Source organism: Malus sylvestris, chromosome 12, assembly GCF_916048215.2.
Source record: "Malus sylvestris chromosome 12, drMalSylv7.2, whole genome shotgun sequence".
Taxonomy (NCBI): Eukaryota; Viridiplantae; Streptophyta; class Magnoliopsida; order Rosales; family Rosaceae; genus Malus; species Malus sylvestris.
In genome coordinates, this window is record NC_062271.1 from 22588954 (window position 1) to 22607011 (window position 18058).

Sequence of the window (18058 nt, forward strand, 5' to 3'; positions counted from 1 at the left end):
AACTTAAGTAGCGGTGTACGACCACCTTATTGTATACGTGCCGTTTACAAAATCATAAATATTGTTCAAGTTTAGTCCTATCTTATTTAAAACAGGTCATATTCGGTGCGAGAGCTAATCTAGTCATGTATTTTAAGATTAAGAGAGATATTAGGGCGTTTTTACGCATCCGCAATCGGAATGAGAATAAGAAGTCTAATTCTAATTACGGATCATTCTTGTGTTTACTAAGATATTGAGGAATTAGACTGTGTGGGGCCCACATAAAATACGGAATTCAAACTTCCTTTTTTTTTTTTGGAGGAATTGAATTCCTTGATAGGAGGTGGGAATGTATGATTTTTACCAATTATACCCCACATATTTTATAAAATGCGAAGTTTGCCCATGGTGTATTTATAGTAGTTTGGAGATGATGGCCTAAACAAAAGCAGTTAGATAAATTAAAGTGTGCCTAGGGTGTATTCATAGTAATTTATAAGTATATGTTGCTATGGAAGTTAAAAAAAAATTATGCATTATATTATAAAGAGGTAGAAAGTTTCTATAATTTATAAGTATATGTTGCTATGGAAGTTAAAAGTTATTATCTATCACATAAATTAATTTATTCGGAACATGGGCCACGTAATTACATTGGTTTTAATTTTGATTTAAAGGTATTTGGTAAATAGCTTATATGAAATTAGCATTATTCTTACTTTGATTTCGAATAGTTTAGTAAACAATTTATATTCGAATCCAATTCTAATTCATTCTTAACTCAATTGCTCTTAAATTAATTATAGATTAGCAAACGTACCATTAGTGAGGAGGAGTGATTAATCAAAAGAAAAATTTTTATACACCAACTCATTCATTAGTTTGTTTGACTTTGTTGAACCCATTAAATTAACAAAGCAAAACGGCCATTGATTTGACCACTAACACTAATCCACACCCTTGGAAAAAAGAAAAGAAAAGAAAAGAAAAGAAAAGAGAGGGAAAAAGATCATGACTTTGCAGAAGAAAAAGGCCCTTTCCTTTTCAAATTTGCATATTTTGCAACATAAAACAGAGTCACTCACTCACACTCTCTGAAAGTCTGACACTCACACACCAAACGTGAGAGACACATTCACACTGATTACCACCTCCCAATGGCCTCCCATCAAATCCAAACAATAACACTAATTAATTAACAATTTAACAATAATAATAATCTTAAACACTAATTAAGAATTTAATTTGATTTTTTATATTTACTTTGTTAACACTGAACTTGCTGGGAGCAGCTACTTGGACTGAAAGCTCCTGAGAAATGAATCAGCTTTGGATCCAGAACTTTACTCTCGGAACTATGAAGATTTAAAAACTGCAACCTCCTCTGTTTTCCTCTGTTTCTCTCTGATTGATGTCCACCGTCTGATCATCTGACTTTCCCACTCCCACACTCGCTCTCCACTGCTGGATCTCAAATGGGAGCCCGCTGCTCCAGATTCTCCCTCTGCTGGTTCCACTCCCACCTTAAACCCTCCGACCTCGAATCCTCCGAACTGGGTAACCAACCCTTCTTCTCTGTTTTCCATTTTTGTTTTTTTGAGCTTCTGGGTGTGATTCGGACCATTCGGTCACTGTTTTGCTGCAGACAATGGGGGCAAAAGCGACAAAAGCATATGGCCGGCCTTCACGGAGTACAGCCTCGACCAACTGAAAGCCTCCACGTCCGGCTTCTCCGCCGACAACATCGTCTCCGAGCACGGAGAAAAAGCTCCGAACGTTGTCTACAGGGGAAAGCTCGACAACGGCCGCTTAATAGCCGTCAAGCGATTCAACAAGCTCGCCTGGCCCGACAATCGCCAATTCCTCGTCCGTCAAACCAACCCTCCCTCCATTTTTCAGCATTTCGATAAATCTCAGTCCCAGATTTTTGTTTTCTCAAAAAATAAGGAAAGATTGAATCTTTTTTGTTTGCAGGAGGAGGCGAGGTCGGTGGGGAACCTGAGGAGCGAGAGGCTGGCGAATCTGATCGGATGCTGCTGCGAAGGGGATGAGCGGCTGCTGGTGGCGGAGTTCATGGCGCACGAGACGCTGGCGAAGCACTTGTTCCACTGGGAGAGCCAGCCGATGAGGTGGGCGATGAGGCTGAGGGTGGCGCTGTATCTGGCTCAGGCTCTCGACTATTGCAGCAGCAAAGGTCGTGCCTTGTACCATGATCTCAATGCCTACAGGGTTTTGTTTGATCAGGTAGGTTATAAAGTCTTCTGTTTTTCGAATTGGATTGAATTTTTTGGGGGTTAATCTGTTTGTTTGTTTGTTTTTTTTTTTTGTTATAATCGAGTAGAAGGGAATGCAACACAAAGACTTCCCGCGAGGTTGCGAATCGCGGGTTTATCTGTTTTTATTATTTACCATTTGGGTTTTTGATTTGGTACACAGGATGGTAATCCCAGGCTGTCATGCTTTGGCCTCATGAAGAATAGCAGGGATGGCAAGAGTTACAGTACAAACTTGGCTTTCACTCCTCCTGAGTACCTCAGGACAGGTATGATCACTGATAAAAAAGCTTTCGGTTTTAGAAAGTATTAGAGACATTGTGCTTTTGAATTTAGTCGTAGACACCGCTGTGAAGACCCATTTGCTTAGAACTGAATTCGAATTTGAGGAATCAATTTACTGAATTGGGGATTTTTGTATTGAAAAGTTAATGCTTTTTGTGCCAGCTTTATTCTTTATAAGAATAAGGGTTTCATCAATCTCTTTCAGTATAATTTGACGTTAGAATGATGCAAGGTTGTATATTTGATCTGTTTTTTCCCCTTTCCATTAAATTACGAATTCCATTGGGTTTCAAGCTTTTAATATGATCAAAAGGTACTAGAACTTCGTAAGTGTACATGTGTTTTGGTTGGCAGGTAGAGTGACGCAAGAAAGTGTAATTTACAGCTTTGGAACATTGTTGCTTGATCTTCTAAGTGGCAAACATATTCCCCCCAGCCATGTGAGTTCTATGGTGATTTTTCTTTACAAATGACGTTTCACGATATATATAGTAGTGGGGGATTATGGGACAAAAAAAATAAAATTCTCTGTTGGAATGAAAATTAATACATGAGTTTCTTTGGATGCCTAATAGTAATATAGGGTCGCAGAATCTTTGCATAAATATGCACTGTGTTTGGTAAAAGAGAGAGTAAAGATATCTAAACGTTTGGTCTCAACTAAACAATTCCAATACATTGATAAATATCGTTTTCTTTGTTTCATTTGGTCCCTAGTAGTTATAGATTCTTTTGTAGCTTGGTGTTTGGTAATAATACTGGTAAGCAGTTTCATGCTCCTACCGTTAATACTTTTTTGCTTCAAATGTTGGCCCTTGGTGATTGCAGAAGTAGTACTTGTAAACTGATGAAAGCTGACCGTTCTTAACACCCATAGGACCCTTCTGTTTTATGACTCCTAATGAATTAGGGGTGACCATTTTTGCATGTCTTGTTTGAAGGCGCTAGATCTAATTCGCGGAAAGAATTTCCTGATGTTAATGGATTCTGCTTTGGAGGGTAATTTCTCCAACGATGACGGAACTGAGTTAGTACGCTTAGCTTCCCGTTCTCTGCAATATGAAGCTCGTGAGCGGCCAAATGCAAAGTCCCTAGTCACTGCTCTCATGTCACTTCAGAAAGAAACAGAGGTAAGGATTCTATCATTATTGTTACAGTGTATCTCACATATTTCACATAATCCGGTACAAATATTAGGTCTAGATTCTTACTTTTTCCTCATAATGCTCTACACCCCTCAAACATATAACTGGGCTTTCCCTAGTACGTACATTATTACTTGCTCACAACATCCATTATTTCCTCTGTTCTTTCTTTTGCGTATCTATTCTAACATGATATCAGAGCCACCAATTGATGGTTTTTACTAATTAGTTAGCTAGTACCGGCTATCACTGTCACCGTGGTTATCTGTTATATTGCAACCAACCATCTCTGCACACCGTCTATATTCCTTCTCTCTTTAATCCGAATATCTATTGGTTAAATCAGTTTAATAGTATCCCAATTTGATTTCATATAGTAAGAAGTTGGACCTAACACGTGTCTACGTTATTATGTGAAATGTGAGAAAAACATTGACAACGTCTGAAAATCATGGGTGATACACAAGAAACTACCTTGAACTTACTTGTATAAACAAGCCAGGTATAGGTTAGAGTCATTTGCCCCGACTTTGGGAAAGATGCATTGTAATATCTGACGTGTATAGCTGAGATATTTCACATGCTTAATTAACCTAGAGTCCTAGACATGAATTGGGTTTATATTTTTCTAAACTTGTATCGTCTCTGGTATCATTTTAATAGATCGCAATCCCTAAGCCTTTTACGTTTTTACCCACTTTGACGTGCTCTCTCTTTCTCTTATGTTATTCTTTAATTTTTTACCTTTTTGAGTGTAATCATACCCGTGGCCTTTTCTTGATACTAACTGCTTTTCTTTTTCAACTTCAAAAAAAAAAAAAAAAAAAAAAAAACAGTTGCGGGGAAGGAAATTTTATGCTTAAAGTGAAATTTACTTTTCCCCTCATCAGTTGTGGACATGGCATTGCTTAATACTAGCCTGCCATTTAACAGCTATAAGTTTGCTTGAGAAGAGTATAATTTGTCATGGTTTTCAAACAGGTTGCGTCACATGTTTTGATGGGTATTGCACATGAAACCGCATCCTCAACGCAGCCATTGGCATTAACACCTTTTGGAGAAGCTTGTTTGAGAATGGATCTCACTGCCATACATGAAATATTGGAAAAGAATGGATACAAGGATGATGAGGGGATTGCTAATGAGGTTTGTTCTAGTACTTGGATTTTTTTAACTGTGATATTTGACAGAAAGATTGTGTGTGAAGTTTGATCAGCAACAAGTGCTTTTTAAAAAAAATATAATTATTCTCCGTACTGCTAATTTTGCTCGAGATATTTGGCCCTGCAGCTTTCTTTCCAGCTGTGGACTAATCAAATGCAGGAGACTTTGAATTCTAAGAAGAGTGGAGATTCTGCTTTTCGAGCTAAAGACTTGACAACTGCGATTGATTCCTATACGGAAGTGAGTTTCTGTTCGGGAATAATTTTAAACTGTTTGCCTAACTTAAAGACATCGCCACGTTCAAAAATTTACCCGTACCTGGATTTTATATTTTATTTTTCAAGAATGCTCACAAACAGTTTAGTAAGCCTCAGAATCTGATAGCAGTGTCAGATTTTGTTCATTTCTGCACTGTTTCTGTACGTAAACTGTCGATCATATGATATAAATTGTCAAACAGTTTTCTCTTATTTGCATTGCTATTGAGAAAGATCAGGAGACTAGCATTGGCTTGGCTGATTTATGTTTCCACCCTCTTCTGGTGTCATTTGAAGTTCATTGACGGCGGGACCATGGTATCACCCACGGTGTATGCTCGGCGCTGCCTCTCTTACCTGATGAGTGATATGGCACAAGAAGCTCTTGGGGACGCTATGCAAGCCCAGGTGGTTTCTCCCGAGTGGCCGGCGGCTTTATATCTTCAAGCAGCTTGCCTGTTCAGCCTTGGCATGGACAATGATGCACAAGAAACACTCAAAGATGGCACAAATTTGGAAGCCAAAAAGAACAAAACTTGAAGTGTATAGCCTAATAATTTTTCTTTTTTTCTTTCCTTCTTTTCCTCCGTTAACATCCCGGAGACGCTTTTATTCGTAGTATTTTGTTTAGTCTTGTATCTAATTCTTCATTGTTATGATTTGGGTATTTTAAGGCTTTAAGCTTTGCTTGCTTCATTCAATTCAGGATTTTCGGAAGATTATTCTCTTGGTTTTGATAATTCGGGTATTTTAACGATTATTGGAATTATTTTGATTCTCGACTTTCCTGCATTTACAAAATCATTTCAATTCCTGAGTTCTCATGTGCTTACTAACACATGGATTAAAGAAGAAGTTGGTTCTGTGTTAAAATGTGATCGAGGGGCCGGCACTATTCGCCTTTCCTACTTCAGCATTATGGAATCAAAAGCCGATTCCTTTTCTCAATTTGAGAACACCACCGGTCGATTGCCGGCGCAACCAGGAGCGTGCAGTGTATTCTCCGTTACGAGGACAACATCGAAACGACCAATTTGTTAAGCATTGACGTAACTACGAGCATGCTGAGGTTTATCCATTACAAGAGCGGATTCGTGAACTTCAAGTAACAAGGGTCTGAGTCTCTTTTGACACAAATTGAGCAGCTCTCGCGCTAAGACCAACTCTAATGGTTGGGCTAAAAGCCAAAATTTTTAGCCCGAAAAATTTATCTTTTAGCCCAAAAACAACTTTTCTGCTCCAATTCTTTTGGTCTAAAATTTTAGCCTGTGATTATTAAAGAATGAACTTAGGCTATTTTTTTATTTAATTTAAAAAAAAATAAATATGTAGACTATCGTAAATTAATTTTATGAACATTTTAATCTAAAAATATTTAAATTCTGATAAATATTGAAAAATCACTAAATTTTCCATAAAGCAAGCCTTCAACTTTCACCAATCTTTCAACCCTGAGCTAACTTTCAATTCACCAACCATTCAACACCAAATTTTCAATTCACCAACCGTTCAACACCAAACTTTCAACTTTCACCAACCGTTCAACTTTCATCAATCATCCTCTGTATAAACATATGTCCAATATTAGTTGATCACACAACTTTTCAAGTGTGAGACCCCGAAATTTTAAGGTAATTAGAAAGTGTTATAAATTTTGGAGTGTTTTCGAATTTTACGAGTTATAGTTCATTTTAAATGGGTGATAATTTTACTTGAATTCAAAGATTATTATGAGCTCGTAAGCACTCAAGTTGGTGAGTATTGTTGACTAGAGTTAATGACATAGGTGATGTTAAGAGAAGGTGTAAAGCTACATTTGGGACGTGGCATTCACCCTAAGCACTTTAGGTGCTGACTATGTTAACCTATCAATGGATGTGTGCTCTATATTAGCCATGCAATTGATAGCCACCTTGAGAACACTTGAGATGCACTTGCCTTGCCTCATGTTTTAAGTGCCACGGGCTAGACTCTCTCCACAAAGAAAGCAACAAAGTGGGGAATTAGAGCACGTAAGGTGCTAACCTATAAATTGGTTATCTTTTCAACCTTTTCCCTAGACTATGCTAGAAGTGCCTAATAAGCACCCTAGTTGTTAACTAAGGGAAGCTATAACCTGGACGTGACTTCAAATAGCCTTAGGTGGCTGCACATCATTAATCCTTTATTTGGGTTGACACCTTTTACTTTCCAATGAGATAAGAACCGAACCTTTTAAGTACACCTATAGCCGACTATGTATTTTCTATTATTTTCTTTTTCTTGGTTACTAGTTTAGTAACTGACTCCGTATAGTATAAATAGGATTCCCTCCATTTTAAAACGGAGAGACTGGTTGATATTTACTACCGAGTTTAAATGGCATGCAAAGCATGCAGTGCAGGCAACGAAGGGAAGGATAGATAGAGAGGAAAAAAAAAGAGAATGTATATATTTACATAAGTATAAACATAGAGAGATAAATTAGAAAAAAAATAAGGGTGGAAGAAATACATTGAATTAGAAGTGATCAAGGAGCTTGCTCAAGTAGTTGGAGCCTAGCTATTACGGTAGTAACGTGGATCTTCGTTTTAGCTTTGGAATCGAGATATTGGTGAGGAATATTGCTTGCTTGGCTTGGAGACCAGGTAGGGGGATCTTCACTTACCCTAGTTATGAAATTTTGTGAATGTATGTATATGTAAATATACGAATGCCTGTGAAAGTTACATATATTTTGCTGTGATAGAACCATGAGGAAAAATGGTTTGTTTTATATCATGATATGCATGTTGTTTTATGCTACAAATTAATTGATGACTTGAGAGTGAAAGGGGCCTTGGGTTTCGATCCCCTAAACCTCCGGAGGGGTTACTACGAAGGGATTAGTACCACTACCTTTCTAGGAGAGGTACTTGGATATCTAAGGGTAGAGTATTAAGGGACACTCTCGTTACACCTTACCCTAAGAATATTCGTTCGGAGTTGATCCAGGTAAGGGGGTAGTTGGTCATTGGACCAGTCATCAGGCATGTAGCGATTTATAGGGATCCCTGTTTTCTTTTTAAAAGGAAATTGTGTGAGCATACAATCTATTTTTGAAACTAAAGCTTTTGTTGTGCATCAAACATTTTTCTATAGTATATATAGTGTTGTATACTATTTTCAAACCTAGCTGGGGTGGATTCCCTGAGGGGGAGCGATGAACGTTTGTGATGCTCATCCCTACTTTATTACAGGACCGGTGCACCTACAAATAGACGATCCGGACTAAAGTCGGGACAAGCGTTGTTTGTTACTTGTCAACTTCTTAATCACTCATTGACTTTCAACAGGTTTTTGTTTGTACATATGCTTGATTCCCCTCCGTCTTGAAGGAATCTTTTGTAACTAAACTTAGCACTTTGTACTTCCCAAATCGTACCTAAGAGTTTGTTTAGTATGTTTACTTACTCTAAACTTTTTGGTTTTGTTGTAAGTTGTAAACTTCGTCTTTGATGTAAAAATTTATCCAAATTCCGTTGCCCTTTCATTCTTCGTTTTACCAAAATGATTTCCGCTTTTGTTCTGTTTAAAAATAAATTATTTTACTTCCCCTTAAATAGCCTTACGTCCTATTGGGAATGTAGTGCTACAGTGTTGGAATTTAACACTATAGTATTGCGTTGCTAATAGGGCGTGGCACTGTTACGTGCCCGTTTTTGGGGCGTGACATCAAGCTTCAATCATCCTCTATACTCACCAATCTTTCAACTTTTAAAGAGTTTTAGTTTCCTAAAAATCCTCAATATCTCATCAATGGGTGATAGAAGAATGCATAGCTATTGCAACATCTTCATCACAGGTCCAATTACAACCTCTAATATGCTCTTTTGCCATGTTGAACAATTTGGAAATGGAAAGAAATGGTAGAAAGATAAATTGGAAGAATTGTAGGAGAAAATTGAGTTTTGTATGGATGTTTGAACAAATACATAAGTATTTAGAGAGTTTTTGGGTGAATTTTGAGTTAAATAATTTTTTTAATTATTTTAGCCGTTGAATTTAAATTTGGGCTGTTAGATTTGATTATATTCAATCTCAACAGTTGGATTCAATGTGTTTTAAAATAACATATTCTAAAAAAATTAAATTTGAATTTGGACCGTTGGATCAACCAATGGTCCTTAAAGCCTAGCCCTTGGATTAGAATTATAGTCGTTGGGATGATGATGTTGGCCGACACACAGCTGACAGCGGGGCCCATCCCTGTCGGGAAAGCCTTGCTAGCCAACCGCGTGGGGCGCGTTGGAGTGTGGGCGGGCCGAGACTGGCCCAAGTGCTAGCGAGTCCACTCGCATGGGGCCGGGGGGGGGGGAGGAATTTGGGGGGATATTTGGCCCAGCTTTGGCATCTGGCTTTTAGCCCAATGTTTTAGCATGGGTTGGGTGGTGTTTGGGAGGGTGGGGGAATAAATGGGGAAATATGACTTTTAGCCCACCATTAGAGTTGGCCTAAGCAGCAAATCTCCACGAAACGATAAATTGATCTCATACTCTTAATTCATGACTTGTTCGTACCATGTAAGTATACATGCCGAGTAATATATAGTAGTTGAACCTGATGTGGTTGGACGTAGTATGATCCAAGAACAATGAAGCAATTTTACAATTCAATTCAGCAATTTTCCTACTCTTCAGAGAATACCACATCCTCCGGCCAAAACCAAAAAAAAAAAAAAAGAAATATATATTTTATATAATTATATTTCAGGTTAGGATCGAGGGATACCCATTTTTTGACATGTAAAAAGCCTTGAAGAGAAGACCCGATAAACGCTGCGACTTATGAACAAGAAGCACTCTAGGGAAGTGGGCATGAGGTAACATATGATGTATTACTACTAATCTATATGAACGCTGCAGCTTTCTTTTACACTTGTTTTCTTCCTTTTGATTATCCAATTTTTCTCAACACTTTGCTCGGGATTTCACGACGGAACGTTGAAGTGAAAGAGCCATGATATGACAAAAGCAAATACCATGCAGGCAAGGAGGAAGTTGAGGAAGCGGTGACCGTGCCAGAAACTTTGAGTCTCTGTGGACGGCCCTGGGGCGGCAACTGAAGCTGTTGCTGAGGCGGCACTGGATTCGTTCGACTGCTCTGCGAACTCGATGTCATTTGGCCCAACGACGTTGCGTGCAACTGCCTGGCATATCTCACAGGTCCTGGAAAGTGGAAAACAAATTAAACTCTGAAACCTACAATCAAGAATCAAAGGGCAGAATCTAGTTCTACTTTTTAGCGAGACAAATTGGCCAAAAGAACGACCCATTTTTTGCTACCAACGTCGGCAGGCCGCGAAGTTAACACCCCCACTCAACAGTCGTGAAATTTCTGTGAGAGATAAAAGTTTTAAGACTAAAAGGTAGGAGTGTAACAACTGACAAGACGCACAACATATGTGAGATCATATTGCACAGCTTTTACAAATAAACAATAAAATTTCATAAAATCTCATCAGATTCAAACATCGAAATTATCAGGTTTCATATGAAGTATCTGCACCATGTATTTGTTAAGGATTTGGATATCAATGTCTAGCTCTAAGGAATCTCTGAGCATCACCAGGACATGTGCACATTGCAATAACGAGATTTAACACAATGGCTGCCAGATGGGATTAAAAGTGGCAATGCCACCACACATCTTACTGTCAGCATCTATTCTGGCATTGCTACACATATAATCGAGAGATTCTCTCAAGAAACCAAGTTTTAGTCCCAGTGGCTTCACCGTCCAATACATGATTGCGTTGTTTGTTCAAAAAGTGCACGACTCATCCAATGAACGATTGTCATATGGGGAAATAGTGACATGCGAGAATCTCTTCGTATAAACTCTCATGATGAACGACACATGGCAATCCATCAAAAGATCGATTACTTCGAGTTCGAAACATTAGACCAATAATTCTCCATCTATCATACTCAAAATATGCATACGAAAAGTGATTCGTCACTAAGCATGGTGGATGAATAGGAAATGTGGATATACACATAGGAAATCATCAATTATTTAGTGCTTAGGCAGACAACCCTAAAGATTAATAAATCTAATGGAAATATCAATAAGATGTCATATTCCTACTTTCATAAAACCATCTCCAACACATGGGATAAAGCTTCAAATATAAGCTTTAAACCCCCCCAAACCGTCTTCAACCATGGGCTAAAAAAAGCCCAGGGAGAAAATATATCTCTGGGCTAGATTTCCCTCAGGATTTAAACCTAACTTAAATTATTCTGAACCCACCAAACTGTCATATTTCAAACCATTTTTTGTTTTTTACTTATAATCTAACAGATATGATCAAATGAGGCCAAATCTAATAGTAAAAAAAAATTCGACGGTTCAAAATTAAATCTAACGTCTAAAATAATTTAAATCAAATTTAACTTAAAACTTTATAAATACCTATGTATTTGTATCATTTTTAATTACTAATTGGAATTTAAATATGTTTGGACTAAAATGTTCATAAAAATAAATTAAGATAATACATAAATTTTATTTTAAAAAAAAGTAATCGAAAACAAAAAATTAAGCTAAAATCATTATTTAATTATCATATGCTAAAATTTTAAGCTACAAAAGTTAGAAGAGAAAAACAATTTATAACTTATGACTTAAAATTTTATGCCTTAAATTTTTAAACTTTATCTTTAAAAGTTGAAAATGGTCTAAAAACGAAAGAGAATCACAGAGGAGCAGAGATTCCTAAACTTGGAGAAAAGACAAAGCAGTACTTGGACACATTTCAATGCTTTTCACCTTTCCCTTTGCTTTGTCTGCCATCTTATAATAATCCTCTCATTTTTCGACACAAAGATATTCTAAATTAATCTAATTTACGGAATGAGATTTTTTAACGCAAGGAGCGAGAACACTGATAAGACCAATTGGCCTATCTCAAATGTAATCACAATCATAAACTATATCAAATAATAAAAAAAAAATATAAGCTTGGCATAATGCTACAAATTAAATATCGAGGTTCTGTGTTCGATTCTCTCTCCTCTTCTGTCTAAGCTGGTTAAATAACCATTACCGAAAGAACTTGAAATTTAATATATACAAAAAAAAAAAAGAGAGAAATTAACTCACTTGTTGCCCTTAATCTTGAACCACGTATCAGCACAGTTCTTATGGGCAGCAGCCAAATCATCCTTGCAAGAACAACCCAATTCAATCGGAGCCCCGGATTCGTGGCTGTTACTCTCCAAACCCAGATGACAAATCCGACAATCTCTCTCTACTCTATCCAAATGCACCTTAATTTCCGGAACTCCAATCTGAATTTCGACAACCTCGACCGAACTGTCCGAAACAGACGAGGCTCTCCGAGAATCTGACACCACGCCGATCTGAGGATCAGAGACGAACGCAAAATTGTACTCGTCGTAGGAGCCGCCATTGGTCGAGAAGAACTGAGAGTAACACGACCCGTCGTCTGCGTCGGAGAAGCAGACGCTGCTTCCGCCGTCGGCGCTTCCGGAGAAGGAGCGGCGGTGGGGCCCTTGCTCTAAATCGACTTGGGACATGTTCGGAGGTTAAAATTTCAAAAACCCAGAAGCTGAATCTCTGCCGGAAGGCAAAGAACAGAGCATTCAGAGATTAAAGTTTGGAGCCTTGGGGTGTTTCTAATACTAAATTGAAGAAATATTTGATGGAATTTGAGGATTTAAGGAAGTGGTTTTTGTTGGATTAGGTGCACATCGACTCCATTAAGATTGTTTATGCTGGAAATTTGTTACCAACAAAATTAAATGCACCGAAGAAAGTTTAATCAGTTTAAGGACAAAGGTTAGGCTTGCAAGATTGAAGGGTGTGTAGAGAGAAAGAGAGATGAGAGAGAGAGAGAGAGAGAGAGAGAGAGGTGTCAGAGACCAGAGTCATGCTTTGGAGACTTGGACTGAGGTCCCCTCATGGAGGAGGGAGAGATATATAGAAAACGTGCAGTGGGTGCACTGATTATTTCAGAAGAGAGATTTTCGTTGATAAAGAAGACTGCAAATTTGAAAAAAGCAATGATATGTGGAAAAAAAAAGGAAAAAAAAAAGTTGGTGGAATATTTGGTGCTCTGCTAATTTTATACTAGAACGCTCCATGTTTTGTTTAAATTTTTTTTGGTTTTTTTTAGCTAAAATGATTTTTGAGGTTTGTGTAACTCATCACTTTGGTTCATGAGATTGGAAATTGATAGAATTGGTCCCTAAGTTTGTCTACAATCAAATATTTTGGTCATTCAGAGCAAAATCTCCATAAAATGAGGATAAAATGACCAAAATACCCTCAATTGTTGTTAAATCATTTGGCCTATTGTTTATTATATTGAGGGTAATTTTGATTCTTATTTAATATAATTTTTCATCGAATGACCAAAATGATTAATGATGGACAATCTTAGGGACCACTTCTATTATTTCAAATCTCAGGGACCAAAGTGAGAAGTTAAACAAATATCCATTTTGACTAAAAAGTTTATGTATTTTTATTTTTTTCATTTTATTTTAAGAAATTGCGATAGGCGACACAAGGGTAGAAGAAGATCTTTCTCTAAACTCTTTGTGCTGTTGCCAAAACTCAACCCTAGATCAAAGTTCAGCCCCTTGCTCTTGCTCGGGGTCGGCGGTAGCCCGCTACTCCATCCCTCTTTCCTCCTGCTTCCTTCTCCTTTGCCTTTTCCATCATTTCCTCCCCTCTCATCTCATCTGCCCCTTCCCTTTCACAACATCTCACCTCATTTTCCTTCTCGTTTTCCAGTCTTCTTCCTTTTTCTTTTATTTTGGTTCTTGTCTGAGTTTTATCTCAGTTTTCTTTGAGCTTGGTCTCAATTACTTCCTGAGTTCATAATAGGCTTCATGCCCCTTATCCAGAGTTTTTTTCGCCTCTTTTTACTACTTTACTTTTCCTTCCTCCCTCCTCCTTATAAGTGATTCTATCCCCACCATTTCCTGTGCTCGGATATGCGAGCTCCAATCAGAAATTGGATATCATATCCACTTTCCTCCCCACTTCCCCTCCCCCAACTGGCATGTTGAATCCCATCAAGGTCAAGTGTTATGCAGCCTCCACCACATGAAATGTATTTTACATACCTGTTAGCCTCACTTTCTATCCATAAGGTACTTTGTGTGTATATATTTGCAGGGTTTGTGAAGGGAACTTGGATCTGGTGTCTACTTCTCAGGTTGCAGCTCTCTTTTTGCTTGGACCTCTTACTTTACCTGTTGTTGTTTAGCTGGCTCTTTTCGGGCCTTACACTAGTTTTTAATGGAAGTATTCTTGTTTGACCCAAAAAAAAAAAACTGCAATATAATTTCATTAATAAAAGTGAACGGAGAGAAACAAGAAGGCTAATGAACAACCTACAAAACAGAACATAACACTCTACAAATAACAAGTCTGAAATGAGGTTCCATGGATATTCAAACCAAAGAAAATTGAAACCAGATGAGTAACGTTTTTGGCCTGATGACAAACATGAGTAGAAGTAGCTACAAGCAATCGACACCTTATAAGAATCCTTCAATGCGGCTACAATCTAGAGCGAATGGCTTTCCAACAACAGAACTTGAAGTCCCCTACCTTCAATGCACAATGTTTGTTTTTCCTAGAGTATTGAGGTTGTGTGACAAACATGTCCATGGAACACAATTTGTGGTGTAGATTGAAGGGATACGAACACCTTATAATTTCATAAATTTCTAAACGGGAAATCCTTGGCTCCTTATGTTCTTCCTTGTCGAACAATCGAATAGAAGTTAATGATTTTTCTTGTAATTTAGGATGGTATTTGGTTTTATTTTACTAGCATTGAGTGTAAAGTGAGGCATATTGACCAAACTTAATTGGCTACGCTAAATTTTGTTACAAAAATATAAGAACAAAATGGAGCACTAGCTGATTACCAACACGAATTCTTATTCCATTAACAAAAAAATAAATAACATTACTTCAAAATTTGAAGAAGTGTTTTTTTTTTCCAATTAGAAAAAGATTGGCTCTTTTTAAAAAAAATATCAAAGTCAATATCAACTCATAAATCTTGAAAACCGTGAGGTCTTCTTCAAATTATTAATGATATGGATGTCTAAATCAGATTAATTGTTTGATATAATAGCATTTCCTATTTATAAACTCAAAAAATACATACATTATTACATCGGCAATGCTACCAAATCTTCTTAGTGAGACTTTCGCATCCTACCTTCTTCATTCTTATTTTACATCTTCAAAATGTAGTTCAATGATATCAATCTTTTACTTTCTCGTCACCATTTAAAGATCATATTTGCAGAAGATTAGCTAAATTCAAAATTATTTAGTCATGTAACTATTAGATAATAAATAGACGAACAATGTTTCATACTTGAACATTGAAATTTTATTAATGTTAACCGAACGATTAAACAATGTAATTTGGTTATTTATTTTTTTTTTAAAAAGATTATCTAAAATTAGACATTCTAATAAACAAATATTATTACGAGATGAAACAAAAATCGAAAAATAAAGGGAGAAAGTAAAAAAATAAAACGATTGCGACAATTGAACAACAAATGAATGAAAGCAAACAATACGATGATTGACAGAAGATGAGGAATCCGAATCCTCTCTAGATCTTTTTTTACGAGGATTTCAGAAATTTATGAATTGTGTCTTTTCATTCTACATTATGTATTCATAAATTATTTTAAATATTTTTATTTAAAATTAATATAAAAAATATTTAACAAAAAATTAATTACATAATATACGAAGAACAGACAAAATTCATAAATTTTCGAAATCTTCACAAAAAAATCCGGAAAGTATCCTGTGGGGAAGATGAGAAACAATGGTGTCAGAAACTACATCTCAATTATTTAGTACTTTCAGTTACCCAGTACATACATTAATCAGTAGCTGCTGCTTGCTGCTTCTCCTCCTAGACTACAAAATAATTTTAGTACCTGCAAGTTGAAAGTTGCAACTGCATGCAGGATTCTCCTCACTGCATCTGTCTCCTTTACCACGTAATGTTTTCATGCAGGGATCATGGCCGTCTATTTTCGGGTGCTATTAACCGAACGATGAAATGGACGAAATCAAGACCCTAGATTGTGAATATAAGCAGAGCAATGCATCAGTTTTTTTTTTTTTTAATTTTTAAAATCTCCTATTTTTTTTTCTAAATTTTGGAGGTTGGAATTTCCCAGTCATGATGAAGTTGACTGGAGGTGGGACCACCTCATGGTCCGTGTCGCCTATGTAATCTTGCCTTTGCGTGAAGAACAAAAAAGTAAAATAATTTACAATAAAAAATTAAGTCTTATGTAAAAAGGAAAATGGAGTGGAAAATGTGAAAAGAGCTACATTCCAATTCTGGCTGTTTGCCAGAGAGACTCATCTCCTAAAGTTCCAACGAACCAACTCGGAATTGGAATGGCCTTTAAAATCTCCTTTCTCTTTTCTTCTTTTTGAAAACATTTGTATTTTCTAGTGCTACAATGCATCATAATGGTAAGGAAAATGCTTTGTATCCTACAACGACTCATTCTTAGTTATTCTCCATTACTTTTGGAGAAAATGTTATGTATCCAAACGTTTATATAAAATGCCAGATATGAAAAAGTTTAGAATTTGTCTCTCAAACTCGAACAAATTGTTAACTAATTTTTTTTTAGTGGTTTAATGAGTTATTTTAGAAGGGTGATTGCAAATATTGTAATGGAATTAAAAATAAGAAAAATTAATGAAAAAGACTTGAAAACTTTGAATTTTACCGATAAGGACAAAATAAAGGGTAAAATATATAGTACCTAGATTAATTTTTAAGTATAAAAATGTGTTTTTTCATTAAAGTGAACAGTACTACAAATTTTTCTTTAAAACTCCCTTAAAAATATGTAGTTAGGTAAGGAGTTGGAATCTCATCCTTTCTTCTACTTTTCCTTTTAGCTTTAATGTTCTTCCCTCCTTCCTTGTGTTGTGGGTCATCCTTTGATTCCTCCATCTCATGACAAAAAAGCTTTGTCTTCCAATTATCCACTCTCACATGACAAAATAATTAGCAAGCCAACAACACCATTTAGCAAACCAAACGCACCGTTTCCGAATTGCTTTGTATATCCTTCTCACATGTGTAGTGTGGGTGGAACCAACGCACTTCCTCCATCTCGAAATTGAGAGAGGGGCAAGTAATTATTGAGGAAGGTCATATAGTACATCGTGGTGGGGCTGCCCTATATCTAATGGGATGTACTATCCACATATTCATTTTTACTTCTCACACATCATTTGTTAATTTATGTTTGTTGATATTCTTTAATTCATCCGATCCGATGATCGAAAACTGAAAAGGTGTGAGAGAAGTAAAAAAAATGTATGTGGTTATCACATCCCTATCTAATAACTTCACCTTTATGGGACAGTTTGTCGACTCGACAGCTACATTACACTGAAAAAGGAGAGGAGGCTTGGAGGACACTATCCATCTTCTGGGGTCCTACTTGTGTTTTAGTTACTTGTTTCTTTCTTTCCCCTGCCACACTTTGGAGTTGGTTTTGTTGCTCCTCTGAGTCCTCTCAATAAGTTGGATTCGAATTAGTCATTCTTCCTAGTTATCCATTTGGGTAGGACCCGAAAGCTTCGGTAGGGCTGAGGCTGACTAACTATGAGATTTGCCACACATGGTGGGATCAACCTGAAGTTGAGTGTGATAAAAATGCAGGGGTATCATGTTTTTTGTTAGAGGTTTCCAACAGATGATTGATTGGGTACCCTACGCAAGTTTTTTCTCCTGAGAGATATCCCTTGGGTGGGGCAAGTTGCGTACCCATCACACAAAAGACGAGTGTGAGGTCGGTTGGACCACAATACAGAGGCTCATATTTTGTCTATGGGTCATACGGGTGACTTGATCCCTGCAATCGGACCTAAGAATTTG

General features: G+C 36.9%; 2 protein-coding genes across 2 annotated transcripts; one reads left to right on the forward strand and one right to left on the reverse strand.

Moving 5' to 3' along the window:
- Positions 1-1096: 1096 nt before the first annotated feature.
- On the forward strand, positions 1097-5828 carry LOC126593913 (serine/threonine-protein kinase BSK6-like). The gene is made up of 9 exons (XM_050260084.1): positions 1097-1539; positions 1628-1848; positions 1957-2226; positions 2419-2524; positions 2895-2980; positions 3482-3670; positions 4667-4831; positions 4976-5089; positions 5404-5828. The coding sequence occupies exons 1-9, from the start codon at positions 1458-1460 to the stop codon at positions 5644-5646; spliced, it is 1476 nt and encodes a 491-aa protein (XP_050116041.1). The 5' UTR covers positions 1097-1457; the 3' UTR covers positions 5647-5828.
- A 3877-nt stretch (positions 5829-9705) lies between these two features.
- LOC126594385 (uncharacterized) lies at positions 9706-13164 on the reverse strand. The gene is made up of 2 exons (XM_050260687.1): positions 12232-13164; positions 9706-10292 (listed from the first exon to the last, which is right to left on the reverse strand). The coding sequence occupies exons 1-2, from the start codon at positions 12666-12668 to the stop codon at positions 10055-10057; spliced, it is 675 nt and encodes a 224-aa protein (XP_050116644.1). The 5' UTR covers positions 12669-13164; the 3' UTR covers positions 9706-10054.
- Between the last annotated feature and the right edge of the window lie 4894 nt (positions 13165-18058).